General features: G+C 43.9%; 1 protein-coding gene across 6 annotated transcripts in view; it reads right to left on the bottom strand.

Moving 5' to 3' along the window:
* Window positions 1–1,260: 1,260 nt before the first annotated feature.
* LOC144932460 (ciliary microtubule associated protein 1A-like) overlaps window positions 1,261–21,109 on the bottom strand; it is a 24,334-nt gene continuing 4,485 nt past the window's right edge. For 5 of the 6 annotated variants that reach the window (XM_078856536.1, XM_078856534.1, XM_078856537.1 and 2 more), the window contains 6 exons: window positions 15,558–15,684; window positions 12,636–12,839; window positions 8,573–8,674; window positions 7,650–7,771; window positions 5,814–5,954; window positions 1,261–4,536 (listed from right to left, as the gene is read on the bottom strand). In XM_078856536.1, the coding sequence (XP_078712662.1) occupies window positions 4,444–4,536; window positions 5,814–5,954; window positions 7,650–7,771; window positions 8,573–8,674; window positions 12,636–12,839; window positions 15,558–15,684 (789 nt within the window). In that variant the 3' untranslated portion in view covers window positions 1,261–4,443. Of the gene's footprint in view, window positions 4,537–5,813; window positions 5,955–7,649; window positions 7,772–8,572; window positions 8,675–12,635; window positions 12,840–15,557; window positions 15,685–16,303; window positions 16,317–21,109 lie in introns of those variants that run through there. The other variant, XM_078856539.1, reaches the window with a different exon arrangement.

Raw genomic sequence — 21,109 nt, 5'->3', positions numbered from 1 at the left:
GTGTGCAGCTATTGATTCTCCCGATTCGACGGCGTTGAGTGTTAATACTTTTTAAAATTGTATGCCTTGGTGTGGCCCTTCTTTGCCACCTCTGAGGTACGGACAAACTTTGACATGGCACGTGACGGAGAATATCTCACAATGCCTAAAGAGGAGAGTCCTACATGTACACGCTTTGTCTCGAGTGTTGCGTTGGTATTATTATGCAACTGACAAAAAACCAGGACTTTTAATTGTCCTGAGAAGACCTGCAGATTTCCCAGGACAGCTATACCTCAAAAAAAAGTAAATACTGGGAAAACCAAGTTTCCCATGAGCGACATCGCTTACTGATGTTACTTTGCACGTGTGTTGGTCGGTAGGAAGGGAATCAGAGGCAAAGCAGCTCAATAGTCATACTCATTTGCTTTTACCCATGACACTCCACAGAGATTTCGCACCGCTGATTAGCACGGCTGGCTATGTACCATGCGAAAGAACTTCAACATACATACATCAACATACTTACAGCAATGCATGAGTTTGTGTGTGGTATTGCTTTGAAAAGGTGTCTATAGTTTATATGGAGTGCTCTTGCCAATATTATCTGGCAATCCAGCAATGTTTGTTTCGCAAGACTGACTGCTGATGAGATCCATAATGTTAAAGTTACCTTACTGCCACATGTATATATCGTCACGATGGAGGCATGCGACCGTTGTGTAATGGTAAACACAGTGCACTTGCAATCCAGAGGTCGCTAGGTCGACCTCCCAGCACAAAAGTTGAACAATGGGGCAAGTTTCTTATATCCCCACCTCTTAGGTCACTATCCACCTGGTCGTATAAATGGGTTCACCACAGTTAAGACGATAGGCAGGTCGTGTGTGGTAGTACGACGTGTGGGTATTCCCACCCTTTCTAATACGTCTGGGCAACGTGGAATTAGTAGGCCAAAATAACGTTTCATTGACCTCTCGAGAAGGTCTAATGGAGGCCCTTTGGCCTGCAGTAGCGGAAGCATTTTTTGTCACAGTAGCATAGGCATTAAATTGCAGGGCTGCACCCTCACCGTTACCTAGCTATTCAATGTTACAATTCTGAAGACATCTGCGTGGTTAGAACGTGGGTGAGGAAACTATTGTGTAACCCTGTACATATACTCGCATTAAAACGACATATCACGAAACACAAATATTTTTCAATCGATTGGCATGTGTCGCAAAAAATAAATTAACACAATAAGAAAGAAAAAATACCTCAAACAAGGCAACGCCAACGGACACGTATTCATATTTAATAACATTCACTGAGAACAACTTGTGTTGATTGACGAGGGGGTGGGGGGGGGTGCATTCAAGTGGGACAAATTTGCTCAACAATTAAAAAAAACTTGAAGTGCCTGGATATCTATCCCACCACTCCCAGGCACACCACGTCCACTGCGGTGAAACTGCGAACATCTGTTGGCATTTCAGCCACGGCGACACACGCCTCGGCATTTGGAGCGCCATCCGTTCGGTTTGGCAGCCGAGTGGTGGACAGGCGTTGGGTAAAGCTGAGTTTTGGCATTGGAGCCCGAGGCACACGGTGGGAGCTCAGTGACCACCCCGTAACGACCACCATCGGAGATTCGCGGATAAAATTCGTGAAGGTATTTCTACGTATTCTGGTGGGATTCCTTTTGACTAAATTCACATGAAACATATATTTTTTTTAAGATTTCGTTTTTGCTTTAAATAATTCGTGCACGAGAGCGCAAAGGGAGCTCACAATGACATCCGCGCGGTGAACCACTGTTTACAGTGCGCAAGCTAATGCTGAACTCATGCACTGTGGTGGGAGGGGGGGGGGCATTGTGGGTAATGAAATAAAATACATTTGTTCAATTATGAATGCCATAGAATGTAATTGTTTATTTATGCAATGGTCCACAACGTGCGATTACTGTGTATGGGTTTTTAAACAATATCATTTAAAAAATGTAATGCCAGAAGGCCCATTCGTTCGAAGTGAGCACCTTTGCCAAGAACATCTGTTAAATCCAGCAGTATCTCCCTAGAAATCAAAACTTGCCCAAGCTCTGTTTCTCACACACATGGTGCACGTAAATGTGGCTCGAAGGCCAATACGCCGATGGACTGAAACATGTTACACTTACTTAAGACACAGAAGTCAATTTACTCAATGCTGTATTGTGTTGTCCGAGAGGGCCTATTAAAGTGATATTACAATACTCGACTCTCCCGTAGGATTCAAGGAACGAACATTTCATCATTTCAATTTGATTCTACTCCCGAGAGAAAAATTGAGAATAAAATGAGATCAAATCTAATTGCATAAAAACACATACAGCATTATGTGAGAAAGTGATTTGCTGGGCAGTTAAGATACTACTTTTTAAATTTTAAATGTGTCTTTTCTACTGTGCAGCAGCTGCGGGACCACGTGCAGAGGGTGGAAATCTACGGCCGAGGTGCGGTGACGGCTATGGCGTTGGTGACATCTTGATCTTGAACCAGTTTAGCAACGTTTGGGTGTTCTCTCATACCCGTTGATATCATGACAAGCATAAATAGTCCTGGAATATATAATATAATTGATTTAACCAGGAAAGCTTTACCGAGTCTCGGGTGTCATTTGGGAGGCTTCTGCAAATGTAATGTTTGGCCAATGCTTTTTAAAAAAGAGTATTTCCTATAAACGGAGGACTCGGAGAAGACCCGTTCTTTAAGAGTGGACGGCACTGGAAGGTTCGCCCAGGCAGGTAACAAACTATTCCATGTTCTACCGTCGTCTGCTGGCCACCTAGTGGCCCATCGGGTATGACAGTATCACACATTTCCATAGTCCACGAAACCCTCCAAGCACTGACGCGGTGTGCACCACCTGACCCTGCATTGGCCAGCATCCCAAACAGGCTCCCCTTTAAACGCCTTCAGGACTTAGTGACTCAGCAAGGCATTAGTAGGTAGTTGGGGCGTGTTACTGATTTACAAAATAAAATCGAAAAATATGGAAACTACCCCTAGATATGAAATGTTGGACGATCCAAAATAAATAAATGTATTATTGGGTTGGTGTAAAGGTATGATGTCACCTTAAATGACATCACATTATGTCACGTCTGTTATTTTCCTGCCAAAAATGACGTCAATTGCCAGATGACATCACGTGTGTTAAATTCCTCGTAGGTAACACAAAATAATCAATTACATCGTTGAAGAGAACAAAATAACAAAACAATGAAGCATACAATACATCTCCTGTCATATATCTGTCTCTCGACATAATATAAAAGTTATTTTTACACAACCCATCAGCCCCATGGCCTTCTGGGAGTGCATCGTTTCAGCAACATTGATGCAGTGCGGGAAAAAAGAAAAACCTCTGCACCGCTTTTATTTTGTGATTTTGTGTTTGAACTACGAGAACCATATTCAAGCAAAGCCGACAATATTGATGACACTATGTGTAGAAACTGGTTCAGAGTTTGTCTGCACGCACGGGATCAATTTCTGCTGAAATGATGCACTCCCAGAGGCCGTGCAGCCAATGGATTGTGTAAAATATATCGATGTGTTTTTTTTCACGCGGAGAGATAGACATGTAGAGGAGACATACTGTCAGCGTGCCTATGATGCAAAGGATACATCGGTCTCCCGTTGACCTAACCAAGTACTGTGCTGAAGGCTGGGTCACCAAGACAGGCGTTTCAGTGGCATCCAAAAAAGGTCAGTGACCAAAAATAAAAACCCGATTTCAATGTGCGGGATGGGACTGCGACTGTGGATATCAAATGTCAATCTGCGGATAAGGATGGAAACGATTGGACTGTTTTCTACCATTTATGGCACCCTTGTTGACATTAGACGTGACAACGCCGTCAACTTGACTTTTAAAAAAATGGAATTCGAATGCCAAAGCCTATTCATGAATTGGAGAACAAATATCCTTCTGAACACGAAGCACGCATTGCCTCACGTCAGGAAATGGTTCCCGAATGTGACACAACTACTTACCGTGTGTTTCACTTGAACAGGCTTCTCACACATAACACTGGAGACGACTTTCTGTCGTGCTCCGTAAAGAGTGGTTCACCTCATTTCAATCGCGCGAGATAAATATTTTGTCCCACAGAGAGGCGCTTTTCTAAATTACGTGAATAACTACTCATATGATCATATTTTTATAGGGTGACTGGTAACCGTGCTGAGACCATGAAATTGATATGTTTGAAAGGTCGGTTTAATTATTCCCAGCCAGGAGCAGAGCCCAAACACAGCAAGTGCTGGCTCTCCGACAAGGGCAGTAGGAGCCCACTGATTGCTCTAGATCTTGATCTATGAAAAATAAATATTGTTCCTGCTTGAAATCGATTCCAGAATGTGCCGGTACTGTATTGTAATTGCCCTGGATCTGCTGTGGATGGGGACTCCTTGGGTGGGATAGCCTGGGGTCCTTTTATTCCTCCGTATGAATGATGAGAGGAGCCACATAGTCTGAGTGGCGCAGTCCAAAGGAATATCCTGGCGCCTGGAGATGTGTCAACGTCACCTGAAAAACAACTCCACGTTAGAGTGAGACTGGGACAAACGATGTTGTCATAATGTTACATGCACACGCCGAAACAAAGCCCTTGTGCTAACTCTCGTGCCAATTTTTGCTCAAACTATACCTCTTGGCCTCTTTCCAGAATCATTGTCATCACCCGAACTGTACCCACTAACCCTACCTCAAACCCCAACCTAACTTTATTACTAATTATGGACACTACATGCTAGCTCAGTTGATCGCTGGACTGTACATGCGTGTCACCAAGTTATGCTCAATCATGTAAATGTATTATCTGGCGATCGTGCATTGACGGTGGTGCACAAGCACGGGCAGTAAAAAATAAACACTAAGCACATTCGTCAATAGCACAGTCACCTACGGCGTGATATAAAGTGACGTCCCAAACTCGTCTTCACTTTACTTGTCTGGAATCTAGATGTGCAGTCAAGGGCCATTGCCCGAAATTCCACCCGTCATAAATCTTTTCTTTTGAAGGCCACGCTGTCATTGATGAATGTGTCGAGTTTCTCAATCAAGGAAGGACTTTTGACGAAATCGTCAACAAAATGCACTGAAGAACAACTTAGTTTGAGACTTGTATCCAAGTAGAATTGTGTTCTGGAATAATGTCCACGATAAAAAATTACGTAAAAAATTATCTCTACTTATTATTATTGATATCATCATCTACGTTTACGATAATAAGAACTTGGCAATCAGAATGGGAAGAATGTTGAACAAACAAAACCTGTCGAAACCTGACACCAAGCCAATACCAAGTGATAACAAATCATCCACAACATCCCCATGTGTCCAAGTTGCTCATGATTTTGTCAGACCGTTGGCCTTGAGCGGGAATCGAACTTGGGTGGCCAGGCTCGTAGCGCAGTGCGCTCATCGCTGCACTCCCGCTCTCAACATTATATAAAGACAAAGAACGCCCGTACAGGCTTACATACCATTGAGGAAAGTGCTGTTAGCGAGCGCTTTTGAAGGCCGGAACAGCACACGAGGGGGTGGGTGGCCAGTAACCACGCCCGTCCGCCCTTGTCTCCCTAGTGGCGATGTTTACACACTGCACCAGGTACTCATTTGAGGCTGAGCCGACTTAGGGGAGGCCCAGGACCAGTTTAGATAATCGTCACTGGTGTTGGCCATGAGCGGGACTCGAACTCGGATCGCCAGGTTCGTAGCGCAGGTCGCTAACCGCTGCATCACCTCTCCCCACAAAAATAATATATACACACACACATGGACATGCACACACATACACTAACCTTCTCTGGGCTGTAGGCACCCGGGCCAGGCTTGCGAGTGGTATCACCCGGCAAGCTGTTGCGGGCCGTCAGGCTGTACTGCGGCGGCTTGTTCCGGTAAGTGTTGGACTCCACCATGTGGTATGTGCCTGGCCCAGGGGTCTAGTCAAGAGTGGAGATTTAATAGCGACAACAATGATAATGAGTTTAGAGGCGAGTCTTCTTCCTGTGACTGATGTTGATGCAGTGCAACAACTGTACATTTTCAACTGCGGTGGTTGAGCCAGTTAATCTCGTCGGTCATTAAGTGGTCATATGCTCCATGGTCTGTTCTGTGTGACTACAGGTGCACACAGAAGAGTTTTAAATTTTCCATTTGTGCATCTAGTATCCGCAGCTGCTATGGTTTGTGCGGACGCTGTTTAGAGTTGTGGCCCACAACCTTCGCAGAAGATCTTATAGCTTCTGATCTTCTGTGTCGTGTCTTTCGCGAGATGTTTGTGAATTATTGTGAGAGGTTAGTGATGGGCTGTAGGGATTAGGGGAGGTTATTGCTCTACCGAAATATTACAGCTTCCGTTTATCCAGAGAAGTTTACACTCTTTCCGATTAAAAGGGGCAGATAAAAAATAACATCCCTTTTGTGCCCCAGCTCCACTTCCCACTCTCCCTTTTATTCTTGAAGAGGAATATCACACTGAGAATAATATTTGAACCCCCGAGGGGACTAAGTCCTGACAAGAAGTGATATGGTGTTGGTGGAGATTGTGGTTCAAAAATTATTTCAAGTAATTGAACATTCTGGCAATTATAATTCGGTAAGATTTACAGATACAGCTTTTCTAATTATTGCATTTTTCATTTTGTTCTTACCCATTGACAGTTATTTTTCACATTTATAGAATAACACATTCAAATTACTTTAACAACAACAAATTCTGGACATTGTATGACTAAAGATTAGTTAATTTAGTTTAAGCGGATGAAAAGTCAAGAAATCAGGATTGCACGAGGCGACGTCGCGTTGATTCCCTCACGGACGCGTTTGTAGTTATTATCACGCTGAGTGTCTCATGTGTACAGAATTTTGAGATTCTTGATGAAAGGCGATTTGTTTTTAATACATACACATATCTTCTTGGTTCTTTCGGTAAAGTCACGTAGAAGGGAAGTAATAAAATAATTAAAATAAAACATAATAAAACAATTCTCACGACGTTTCGGCGACAACACAAGCAGCCGTCCTCAGGTGAAGACCAGGTCTGTCGAGGCGACAGCGTCTAAATGAAACACCACCACGCTTGGAGCGTCTATTTAAGCTGGGTTGGAAGGGGGGGAAAGTGCGCCTTGACAAAAGAATCTGCATATCAAGAACCCACCTCCTACGCATTTCACAAGTAGTACTAGTCGCATTCCTGCATTTCCCATAAATATGCTAAATTCCTCTTGATATGCAGATTATTTTGTCAAGGCGCACTTTCCCCCCCTTGCAACCCAGCTTAAATAGACGCTCCAAGCGTGGTGGTGTTTCATTTAGACGCTGTCGCCTCGACAGACCTGGTCTTCACCTGAGGACGGCTGCTTGTTGTCGCCGAAACGTCGTGAGAATTGTTTTATTATGTTTTATTTTTATTATTTTATTACTTCCCTTCTACGTGACTTTACCTAAAGAACCAAGAAGATGAATCCCTGCAGTCACGAAAGCTTTAAATCGAAACATACACATATGTAGTGTTTGTATTGAGGTATGCACACAAGTCCGGTACAACGCGCCGGGGATATCTGGGGAGTGCGACTGATGAAAGGCTCTTTTTAAATAGCACCACCACCACCATCATCATTATCATTATTAGTCACCTTTTGCAAATCCTCGTGAAAGCTGCCGATCTTGCCGCGGCTCGACAGCGAGTAGGTTGGCGCAGAAGACTTATTGATCACGTGGGGACCGATCATGGCCGGCAGCATGTATTTGGCAGGCCCTGTGGGATGCAAGGAGATATTTTCGCTGGCGAGCAGGAGAGTCTGGCTTGCGGTAGAGGGGTAGTGAATGTATAACATCGCACGATTATTGGTTAAACGAAAATTATAATCATTTTTCTTCTTCTGCATTGGCAGACGTGCACAAGCACACAGGACGAAAACTTTATGCATTTGTCAATAACCCTGCCCGAAAATAAAATCTATATAAATATGGTGATGTTTGAGCAATGACCCTTCTCTGATTAATACGTAGGCTTTCGCGACCCAAAACAACTGCATTATGGACCCTTTTCTCTGTAACGAAGGGCCATATGGCTATGAAGAAGGGCCATTGACAAACAATTTAACCGAATATGTATATCTCTTTTGGGGCAGTGATATCGATAAATATGTTGAGTCTTTAAACTTGCTCTTGCCCAGCAGGTGTGTTATCATCACCATCATCGCAGCTTTAATGCCTGTCACCCTACCATCCAAGTCCCTGGCTGACATATACTGGTAGACTGGTTTGCATCATTGGCATGCCATAATGATGTACAAAGCACTCTTCGTGGTAATTGCACGTAGTGTATACTTGAAATTAAAAGTGAAAAGGTCATGCGTGAAACTTGTTTTAATGTTATTACCCATTATGCTACATAGCAACGCCAGATGGTTTTGTGTACATTTGATTTAATAAATACTCGCACTGCCCGTAGATTTTCGCGGGATACACGCTCGCAGTGGAGGAGGGGTGGAGTATGAAAAGTTAATGAACCAAAAAAACACAATTCGATGCTGCTCAAAATGATGTGTCTCACCGGGAGTCTGGTCACGATGGAAGCTGTCGGTCCGAGCAGTAAGTGAGTAAGAGGGTGCTGAACGGAAAGCCACGGTGCCCGCTCTCTCCGGGGAATAACTTCCTGTTGTGGCATCGTGGGAGAAAGTTAAAATCACGCGTGCATCGTTCAGAATGAGACATTCAATTATCGCTTTGTGAGTGCTCTCTTTTACACTTTCCAAAACAAGCCGCAACTGGAGCCGTGCTGAGCCAGCCTGGCATGGTGCGGCTATCTAGGGCGGCAGGTTTTTCCACTGCAGGACCCAAGCTGTGGCACAGACGTCATACGTAATGAACGAGTAGAGTCGAAACTTGCTCAGGCCTTGCTTGGACCTGAGCAGGATTCAGAAGCCTTGTGAGGTCAGTGTATCACCATTTGGTTCTGATCTTGCTTGGCAAATAGCCAATGGAAAACTACCCCTACCGTGACAGCACCACACTGGCATGGTTCGGATGTGCCTGTGGAAAAGGTAGACCACTTTCCCTGGCTTCTTTGTTAGTGCTATTGTTTCTCGTGTAGCCTATTTTAAGAAGCTGCGTGACTTGGCCAAGAACAAGGTGTGAAACCCAAATTGGTACACAAGGGAAATCTATTGGAAATAATTTATTTACAGTATTTGTTTTAACATGTACACTCCAATTATAAAAAAAAATGTCTCAAGTGGTGACATTTGTAAGATTCAAATAGGTTTTGTTTTTTGTTGTTATAAGGTACACAATGTGATGCACGTACTATGCTACAATGGTGGTGTGGTGCTGATTATCAGCACTGGTGAGTGCTGATATTCATGACCACACCACCACCAATTATCACGGTTGGCTACGTATGGTGTGAAAGAAGTCCAACATACATACATATACTTGACTCTAAACTAGGACATCAATATAAGTTGATGAATACATTTTCCCTCAGTGCGTTATTTTCTATTCACACATACTAGCTAAGCATACTTCTGTTTGCAGTATATCCGTGGATGTATAATAATAAAAAATATTTTCATCCACTTGTTCATCCATTGCACGATTAAGGCCTTCCTTCACACACCGTGTTGAATGCACAGAGTGCACGAGATGGCAGAGTTTTGTGTGTTCGTAGGGACGTAGTGTATGTACCATACACTCTGTGTGCAGATAGAGGGTCTAAGAATAGAAAATCCTCATGGTGTGAAACTTCATCCAGTAATGATTTTTTTCTATCTTTTAGCCCACTCAGGGGCTGATATCCAATACCGCGATGTGATTCAGGGTAAGCAGCCAAATGAGCAAGGACGAGTGAATGCAGGGGTCATAAGTTTGATGCCCTGATTACGCGTGCGCTTTGCACCCAAGGGTCAGCTTCTATTTTTTTCGTAATCTATTTACAAGTAACGAGCAACACACAGCGATGTCGATTCTCATGCTTGTGCTCCTGTATGGCTCTCTCCGGTGTGTTTTCGGGTTCATACTCTTAGGTTTTTTCAGTAAAGTCGAAAAAACCTAAGAGTATGAATCCTTGCAGTCACGAAAGCTTCAAATCTGTTGTTGGGTTGTACCGCGTGCCGTTATTCAGCACGCTGTTCGACGTGTCTCTCCCCCGGGCTGGGCACCTCTTTCGGAACTGAAATGAATCGGTTTCCCGAAGAAGTTCCCTGCACGTGCAGCGTGCGAGGTGCTTCTTCAAGGGAGGCCTCAGCAAGTCCACCGAAAGCCAACTGTACGCTTGCTGACCACTGGTATATCGAGCCAGCCACTTCCAAATGCAAAATAAATACATCTGTGTACGCAAGCACAGGCATGCGTTTTAAGTGCTACACAAGAGGGCGAGTGTGTACACATGGGGACGTGTCAAATTGGTACCGGGCATTTGAGCATGACTGGGGCTTCCCTAGCTTGATTCAGCTCAGAATGATCAGCACCCGGTGCCCTGGCAAGTTGCGATCTACCAGGAAGTTGCGATCTACCAGCATAAGCACCTGGGGAGGCAACGGTAGCCTGGACCTGTGTGATAGATGGTCACCATCGGCATTTGTTGGAGGCTCTAGCAGCGTAAGGATAAGGGGGACATATTTGTCAAAGCACTTATGCCCAATACACGTCAATACTGCCACCTCCTGTTGAATTGGAGAAAAACCACGCTTGCGTAGAGCATGTGGCTAATACAGTATCATTAAGGCAATACAGTAAAACAAATCATCGCTGGGATACCTGTTTATTTACATTTCAATTACTCTACGAATTAGTTTAATTACTCGATTAATCGGATACTGTAACCCGAAAATAGTTAGCGGATAAAAGTCGCACTTCTGTTTCCCCTGCGTGCAGCTGAACGGGATGTGATGGGAGGGGCTGAGTGACATCATTGGCCATGTCACGCTGGGCGTGGCCTGCAGGGGGTTTCCTGCCTTCGGGAGGCAACATGTGGGGGCAGACCCCATATTTACAAGTGGCCCGTGTAATGGCCCACGAAACAGCTATAAATTAACGGACTGGCTCTAAGAAAAAAATCACGGTGTGGTGGTTGTGCGTGCACGGAACAGAGTGAGTGGTCGGTACTCCACTGCCAGCGTTGGTGGAAACAATTGTCCAACTGGATGGTCACCTGCCTTTGGCAATGCTATAATTACCCATGGTCCCACAGCCCTGTTGTGATCACTACCAGTTTCTAGGGGGGTCGTTCTGCTTTTCATCAGTGTACTGCTCTCGGGATTCTATGCCTCCAAGCTAGAGCATCAAACTGCCAATTTAAGGAACACGACGTAATATTTCCCATCTTCTATTTGACAAATGGGGTTGCATTTAGAGAGCCCTCAAACAGTAACACAATCTAATAAAAAGACCAACCCCCAATCCATTGTAACAAATACAATGAAGAATAATGACCCTAAATGGAACTCCTCTTATCCACACTGATATTTGTGGGGCGAAATTGGCAAAACCTACGTGCGCTGATCTGCACATTGTCCTCTTATCTGTGTGAAGGAGCGCAGATAAATGCAAATAATGGAATAAAAGTGCCTGACTTTTGGGTGCCGATAAACATCACTGCTAGCCGAGTATCGTCACCGTCACCGTTGGCTGCTGGGCTTTGTCATGTGACAGTAGCCGAAGCATTATGCCCCAAAACTGTAAAATATAATCAAAGCCACCATCATCCGTGTTCTGTCCACTGTTGGATGAAAGCCTCCCCATGTTTTTTGTCTTCCACTCCCCACGTGTCCCACGACACCACAGTCTCTCGGGCGCTCTCCCTCCCCTGGCTGCCGCTCCATCACCGGTAGGACACGTTGCTTGAAGGGTTCCCGGACGCATAAACCTTTCTAGCGATGTATCCTACCCAAGGCCTCTACTTTTCTGTGGATGTATGTTGAACTTCATTTGCACCGTACATAGCCAACCGTGCTAATTGAAGTGCGATTAGCACAGGCACTACAACGTCAGTCCCTATGATGTCCGTGGAAGATGCAAAAAAGATAATACAGTACTGTCAAAGTCCTTTATGTAGTAGAGCCTGGGTTTGTGCATGTGTATGCATCGAGAGGTGAGTGAGTGCAAGTGAGAGCATGACCCTGTGTGTGTGCACTATGCAGCTCGAGGTCAGACAGGAGGGTAGAAACGCCGGTGTGTCATATGGCCTCGTGACTCGATTCGCGTCTATCGGCGAATCTTTGGCAGATCTCCGCTCCGTCCCACGGGAGCACAGGCTCTGCCGAAGCAGAGCAAATGTGACAGATTTACCAGAGATCCACAAAAGTTGCCCCATGTTAAGATGTGTCCAGATCATGGAACCCATGTTACGCAGATTATGCTTTGCTCTCATTGTAACGGTCACACCTGACCCCGCATCATAACTGCTACACCGGACTACTTGCCATGCGGTCATAGGGACTCATGTCATAAAGGTTACAGCTGATCACATGTGTAACGTGGCACACGAATCTGACGCCATCATATGTACATACAACAACTGCCATTCGCCACAAAGTGGCCGTGACGTCACCACGGCGCTTGCGCCAGGCTATGTACATACATATGTACACACACAATTATTCGGAACACTCGTGCACCTGGCCCCGGCGTCTTGAACAGGCCTGGCTCACGAGGCCTCCCGTACAGCGAGTAGTGCGGCGTTCCGGCGCGGCCGGTGCGCGTCAGAGCAGACGGGACCAGGTAGCACGGCCCCGGGGAGGTGTCCTCCTTGAAGTGAGCGTGGCGGGAGCCGAAGCTGTACGCCGGGTTCTTGAACTTGGTCGGGTCGTGCAGGCTGTGGCCTGCAAGCGGGGACGCAACAGTGGAGGAAGAGTAGGCAGTGTCGCAAGTCAGGTGACGAATACCTCTCGAGAATGAACGGCGAATGAATTTTAGTCGGCAATGCGCAGGTGAGGTTGGCGGATCGTGCAGAGAGGAGATGCGGCCGTTGTGTGTGCGAGAGGTTCCACACGCGAATCAATGATGCGGTGGGGCAGGTAAAAATACTGGTGCTGAGCCCTCCGACGTGTTTGCGGGTTGTACCGCGCATTGTTCGGCATAATGTCCGAAGTTTAATTCCTTGTTCAGGGAGCTCTCCGTGTGCTGAGAGCTTCTTCGGGAACTGAAGAAGCTCCCAGTGCGTGCCGTGTTACATCGGACATCATACCGATGTCAGACGTTGCATTACAACCGTGTTGCTGCTATTAAACCTAGGATGCAGTCCTCAAATTCTTAACAGTGTTCCAGCGGTTGACTGGAAGACTCGTACGGTACATGCAATAATATATCTCTGCTCACATAAGATGACTTTGTGACCTCTTTATGTAACAAGATGTTAAACGTCTTGTATTAGGTCATGCAACGCATATACCAAGGACATCATGCCATGTTTTTTGGACCCAGGGCTGTATCATCGGGTCCAAAATGATACAAATGAATGACCTCATCCAATTAAGCACTGTCATCAAATTGTTATGGCAACAGCTCATTAATGAAATTGCAAAGTATAAAATAGCATGGAATCATGTGATTGATTATGTTTCAGGAAAGTCAATTGAAAGGCATTTAAAGTAACCTTGCAGAGAGGAAAAAATCTATTTAATGTGACTGTACAAGAACAAGTCAATTCAAAGTGGCCTGCAGATGATCTCATGACAGGCTAGGAAATTGTACAATTAAGTTCATTGAAAGTGAGTTAAAAATGAAATTTAATTTAAAATTACAAAGCCTGTCAGCATGCCGGGTGACTTACAAGAATAATACTAAGTCGAAACTGAGCCAGCGCTGAGATACGGATTTTGTATGCAGGTTGCAAGCACTGGTCATTATACCGTCTTTTAAAAATGAGCAACTTTGATGGTCTCAGCGAGGCATCAAATAAATGTAAATTATTGTTAAACGAATGTTGTTTTTCCACAAAATTTCACTTCATTCAAAGAAAAGTTGCACACTCTGAGGCGCAAAATTTAATCATGGACAACCACCCATGATTAAACTGAATTTGCAAATAATTTTAGGTTGGTCTCAGGCCATTCACTCGTGATTTAACGCACAAAAAATATTATTGAACTTGGTTTTCATTGAATTTAGCAATTTTCAACAGAGGATTAATATAACATTCAGTTTGATTGCCATATGGTGCGGTGTACACAAGTGTAGATATCTGAGGAGTGGAGGTAATAGGCAATTGAAGAGACCTTGGAGGTACTTCTATGACGTTCTCTTCTGGGGTGGCCCATTCCCGAACACGGGATGGTGAACGATGGTAATTTTGACTGGAAATGCCTGCCTCATGACATGATAAAGGCACGTTTGGAATACAATGGAGAAAAAGTAAAAATAATACTCGTCATCTGCAGGTCATTTCATGACTGAAAAATCAATTCAAAGTGGACTCAAAACGATTACATCAAGTGCTTCTAGTCGATCTGGTCAATGCGCATTGATGTCCTGTGAATAATAAGCCACTTCTCACGTGGCCATGACTCTCAAAAACAATTATCATTGGATTGTCATTGTACATCTCTTACAGCAATATTTTTGAACACACCAATGCCTTTTTCTTCAGCATCAGGAAGAGCTAGGATATCACACATGGTTCCTAGCCCGTCTTGAGTTTGAATAATATTACATGTTAGTGTGGGAGCTTTAGGGCACTCTGATTTCCACTCCAATGCAAAAACAGACTTTTATTCTGTTTATGTCATTTGGCCAAATGAAAGGCCATCTATATTCACTGTATTCCTCTTTTAGATTAGGCATTTTGGCTATGACATTGGAACAACACTTGAAACTGCTGTCATAAGGCCTATAGCATTCATTTCAAGCAAATGAAAATAATTAAGGGATAAGGGGTGGTTTTGCGTAAAACAATATACGTTAATCATTTCTCTCAACTCCTATTTAAATCAGTGTCAATGAAGGGAGATTTTCACTTCAGGTGTTTAATGCGGATGGCCACAGAACATTCAGATTGCCAAAGGTTTATCTTTAGTACTAAGCCTCCCTTTCTTTTTGATGTAGGTTAGGCGTGGAACTATGCAGAAGTAAACGAAGCAAAAGTTTAGGGCCCCAAACAAGTAAAGGGGCTTCGGATTAATGAAAACATAAAAGATATCAGATCAAACTAAGATCCTTATAAAAAATGTAAGTTCATCATTTGCATAACACAACTCAAAAACGCAAATCATTTGAATTGTAATTCAACGATTCACTTATTTCACACAACTGTGATATAGTGTAGTGAAATTATACAGCTTGTTCATAAAATGCGTGTAGTCACGGGATGCACCCAAAACTAATTTCAAGATTAGGACCTCCACATGGGCTGGCACCGCATCGGTGTTAGAGTTCCATTTTAACCAACATTTTAAACACACGCTACAAGGTGTCTCCTTCGTTCTAGATCGCCCTGTGAAAAAACAGGCCTTCCCATCGGTCGATGGTTCCAAGGAGACCAAGACCTTCACAAACAAACATCCAAGGTCTCTCTATGGACCAAGGTCTTCGGGGAACCTCACCTGTGACTCCAGGGAGCGCGTATTTGGGACCAGGCCCGCTGTAAAGGGCGGCGATGGGGCCACGACGACGGTGGGGCCTCCAGGAGCCGACATACGGGTCAGCGGTGACGCTCATCTTCACGGCTCCCTTGGGCAAGGAGGGAGGGTTCAGGGGTTAGGCAAGGAAGGCTGCAGAGAGACTGAAGACCGATGGCTTGATGGGATTTTTCCCACAAGAGGTGTGGACCATTTGTTTAATGTACAGGCCCTTGTCAAGGCCCTGCTCAATAAAGGACTCCCCCACGCCGTGTCGGTTATGGGCGTTGTTTGACCATACTTCACAACGCCGGTCAGTGTGGGCTGGTGAAGTGGGCAGAGGCACCCAAAATAAATGCCCGGTATTCGGATCGTTCATCCAAGCTTCACGTTAAAATCCAGTCAAAGCATTTTTTTTTATAATCACCAATTAAATTCTGAATGCTACCGGTGCCACCTGCGCACAGCCTCGTGTGCGTGAGAATAAGTGCACGCGAGTGTGACATTGTGCGGTAAGTTTGTTAAACGACGAGGGAGACTTGAGCGTGCAGATGATTTGCATGTGCGACTGAGCTATTGCGTGAATGTGAAGTGTACGTGCGCGTGCGTGACATGTTGTCCGTGCGTGAGACTTTGACATGTGCGTGTGTGAGCGTAAATGTGTCCACGTGTGCGTCCGTTGCGTGCTGACACGTTCGAGACAGCACTTGCTCCAAGCCTGTAAGACTAACCCGGAGATTCTTGTGTCCGAGATTGGGTAAGATGAGTGTGGCTCTATAGAGAGTGTGTGTGTGTGTGTGCGTGCCACTTTGTCAATGTGTGTACGGCCCCCCTGCACAATCCCTATCAGGCCACCCCACGCAAAGCGTTGCCACAGACAACTGTTGCCACAGCCCAGTGCAGGAGGGCGTCGGGAGGGATATAATGCGAGCGAGGGTGCGGGATAGGGGGGTCGGTGGAGGTCGGTGGGCATGAAGGCGTGAACGGGCACTTGTTACTTTTCATTCGAGAGCCATTTAAGTCGGCGCTTCTCAAACACAGGCGCTCGGCCATACCGCCGGGGTCCATTTATCAATTCTAGATTTGAAGCTTTCGTGACTGCAAGGATTCATACTCTTAGGGTTTTCGGTAAAGTCACGTAGGTAAAAAATAAAAAATTATAGAAAAAATAATTATTATTTTATTTCTATTATTTTTTTATTATCCATTTATCAAGTTGGCTCACACGCCCGGGTGGCCCACGGTTGACACGGCCCCGCGTGGCTATAGCAGTGTTGTCTCCTGCTCCCTTTCAAACGCTCTCTAAATAAGGCTGAAAGCGTTCTAACATTAGCTCTCCTCCCTGTCTCCTGTCTGTGTGCAACACGGGAGGGGGGAGGGAGTCACGACAACTCGCGTAAAGGACATCCGATACGTAGCAAATGCCATTTAAATGCCATTTGTTAAGTGGCGTTGCTATCGGGGGACTTCCCCGGTGAAAAAAGCAGCCAAATATGGGTTGCCCAAATCCTACAGACAACCAGTGATACAATAACAGGTAGCTGCCACCCATCCGTTTCCGTCGGGGCAACACACTGGCAAACATCTGAGGACAAACGCGTGTTGGTAAGCGTGACGTTCGGCACTCATGCGAACGCGTGATTTTTCTTCCTTGTGCCAGTGTTCTGTTCAGAGTCTACATCAAAACCTGCTTTGGGAATGATTCAGTCAACCCATTAGCGGCATGAATACCATTGGTCACATTGGGCTGGGCTATTGACTGCTCGCCGGTTGAGTTCCCATTCCAAGTGGCTTCAATTACGCAAATTGCTTTCTTTTTGGTAAGCACCACCACGTGTCACACGTGAACATTTTACGACCCATACATTCTCCATAATGTCCTCAAAAGAAGAGATTACACTGGTCAACACACTTTTTTTGGCATAAGGTATTCCAACGGTTCTAATGTAATTTTGGGGTGCTGATTACAAATCTGGCATCAGTTTTTGAGATATCAAATATTGCATTTTCAATAAAAACTGCAGAAGAAAAATATTAAATAAATGTGGATATCTACATAAAATTATATTATAAACACACTATCCTAAAAATACAGCACCATATTTTAACACTAAAGCAGTCACTGACTCGCAACAACTTGCAATCATAAGTGACAGAGTTAATTTCGGGTAAAATCAATGAAAATGGGGTATGCCGATAGCATAAAAATAAGAAGTGATAAAGTAAATCTGATATCAGATTTGGAATCAGCACCCTGAAATTAGTCTAAAACAGCTACAAAAGTCCAGGCCAGAAAAAAACTTTTTTTTTGTTGACCAGTGTTATAGGAGACAGCGGCATTTCCTGACGCTTCTCTTGTCATCGTGGAACATATTAACGCGGCTACAACGTACAACAACGACCATCATCATCGTCATGGGATCGGAGGCAACTGTTTGCTTCTCAACCACAACTATTTTCAATCGCAAATGTTGCTTCTCAATCTGTTGATTTACTCTTTGGTTCTTTCGGTAAAGTCACGTAGGTATAAAATAAAATTAACCACGACGTTTCGGGCACAACACAAGCGTCCGTCATCTGGTAGGAAAGCTTTCTCACCCATGTGACTTTACCGAAAGAACCAAAGAGTATGGATTCCTGCAGTCACGAAAGCTTCAAATAAGTCTGTTGCTTCTCAATTCTGCCGTGCGAAAGAAGATTCTACTGCTGGATGAAGACCTCTCCAACAGAATAAAAAAACATGAGAACCTTTTAAGAATAAAATTACATACATTTTCTAAATACCAGCGCCTGTATTTGCATTGATACTGTATTGAATTTACAGTATTAAATGTACGCTTAAAAGTGACATTTCAACAAAAAAACTCACAAACTGAGTTTACATTTATATGTATCCCGATGTTGTGAGGTTATAATTTGTTCCAGCGAACCTGCAGCCACTAAGAGGCGCCACGTCCACCACAATGTGGAATTTCTGATCAAAGAATCAGAGCCGCGAATCGATGGCTGAGGCTCTTCGCCGCGTGGCCAAACACAAAAAAATGTCCTCTTTAAAAAAAAAGTAAAATTATCCACACTTTGGTGGTATTTACGAATGCCTCGAGTTGTTTTAAACAAACTTGCACGTTGAGTAACTTTATCGTTTTCCAAACAGCCGTCCTTTTATCTTCTCAAACGGCCACCAACCGGCCACTTATTTTAGGCAAATTAATTTGACATCAACCGACAGAGACATGACGGTTGTTGCAACTTTCAAAACAGTTAACGTTATTAAAAACAACATTTACATTAACTAGCTACAATTTATATTCTTGGTTCGTTCGGTAAAGTCACGTAGAAGGTAAATAATAAAATAATACAAATATAAAACAATTAAAATTATCACGACGTTTCGACTGCAATCATCATCGGGTGTGAAATCCACAGCAAGAAAATTTGAAAAAAGTGGATTTCACACTTGATGATGAATGCTTGTGTTGCAGTCGAAACGTTGTTAGAATTTTTATTGTTTATATTTTTATTATTTTATTATTTCCCTTCTACGTGACTTTACCGAAAGAACCAAGAATATGAATCCCTGCAGTTACGAAAGCTTTAAATCAAATTTTATCTACAATTGGATATAATCAATCATGCGTAGCTAGTTTTGATTTAAGACGGAAACACTCCGTCCTAAATTATACTTGACATCTTCTTGGTTCTTTCGGTAAAGTCACGTAGAAGGAAAGTAATAAAATAATAAAATAAAACATATTATTTTTATTTTCACGTAGAAGGGAAGTAATACAATAAAACATGTTTTATTTTTATTATTTTATTACTTCCCTTCTACGTGACTTTACCGAAAGAACCAAGACGATGAATCCCTGCAGTCACGAAAGCTTTAAATCGAAAAATATACTTGACATGTTAAATATTGATGTGGAGCGGTGGCGGAGTGGTTTCCAAATTGTGAAATTACCCTGGCCACCTGAGTTCGAACCCAGGACCACGGCTAGCATCGAACTGGGGGCCTTCATCCAATTTGGTGGATTGAGAACAACGGAATTGTAATTTTGTATCCATTTGTTTAACCCATAATCGATTTTCCGAACACATTGCAATAAAAAAACCGGTTAGATATAAACCCAATACAGAGTGGAGCAAGGCAGACCATGACAAATCCCTCTCACTTTATGTATAACCCGTGTTTGTATCCAAGATCTCTATCTCTTTCTCCCTTTGAGTTGCCTTTTCAACGCAAGAGTGGCATTGCCACTCCATGTCTACTTTGAAATAATACACCTCTCAAATTTTACCTGTTCCGAGTAAACTCTACATTCTCCTACATCTGTTTAACACGTAGGCTTTGCGACCAATATTATTCATAATCAACGTTTTTGGGTTTAGATCGCGTTATTTATAAATGTGTCGTAACCCTCCACCACCCGACACGGCCAATCAGTCACGTTGACAAAAGACAAATAGTTCACTGCTTTAGCCCACCGGTGTGTTGAAGCGTGAAACCACAACATTAAAATTTTTTACATCTGAGCACCGTATTCACACTTCTTCCAAGAAGGCTACCAATTAAATAACCCCACTTTGAGGAACTCTCTTGATTTACCTTCTGCCAGCAATGGCTTGGACGAGCAAACTAAAGGCTTCAGTTTGTTTTACATTTCACACGAATGTACGGCGTTATATACATGATCATGGGATGCCGGTCTCCTACCGGTGTCCCTGTTTGCAAGCTTTTATCGCCGTATAATTAAGCAACTGCTCGTTGAGAAAAACAAATATCGTACAAGAGCGTTGGGTAATTTTTAGTGCGGTAATTAAAAACTTTATAGGGATTTACCCAACGGACGTCTAACGGACGTTTGATTTTTTTTTTAAACGATACACTTACAATGCTCGTGTGTGTGTGCTTGAGAAGTGTGAACACGTAACGTTAAGCACTCGGGAGAACCATTACGCTCATAAATGCTAAAATGATGGCACAGCTATACCGATTAAGGGATGGAGCGGTGGCGCAGCGGTTAGCGCGCTGCGCTCTGAACCCGGTTAAACCTGAGTTCGATTCCCAGCCAGGGCTAACATTAGTGGCGAATGTTACCTTAACAGATCCCGAGCATACCCATCAAAACCTTCACCAACCCGCTCTGACCGGTGGGGTGAAGTATGGTTCAACATCCCTGGATGGGAGTCATGTGAACCCATGACAATCATGGAAATCCACGAGTGGATTGCCAAAGAGCCTGGCAATTGTTTTAATTACACTTAATAACATTGTTTAACGACAGTTGTGTCGGTGCTTTCGTTGTGATATCGAGCAAAAATATTACATGTACATGAGAGATGTAGCCGCAACAAAAAAACTTACGTCGTCTTCTTTAATGTGACTTGTTCCGAGATTCGTGAACATTCTAACGATCACCCTGGCACGAGATATGTCGCGTGATGAAGAGTTGACGTTTAGATTTGCATAATAATGAGACTTTTGTTTTGTATTGCAGTGAGCATAGCGGCATCTCGTGGCTGCGGGAGTCATGTGC

Source organism: Lampetra fluviatilis, chromosome 5 (assembly GCF_964198595.1).
Source record: "Lampetra fluviatilis chromosome 5, kcLamFluv1.1, whole genome shotgun sequence".
In the NCBI taxonomy this organism is placed as follows: domain Eukaryota; kingdom Metazoa; phylum Chordata; class Hyperoartia; order Petromyzontiformes; family Petromyzontidae; genus Lampetra; species Lampetra fluviatilis.
This window is presented reverse-complemented; position numbering and strand designations above follow the sequence as displayed.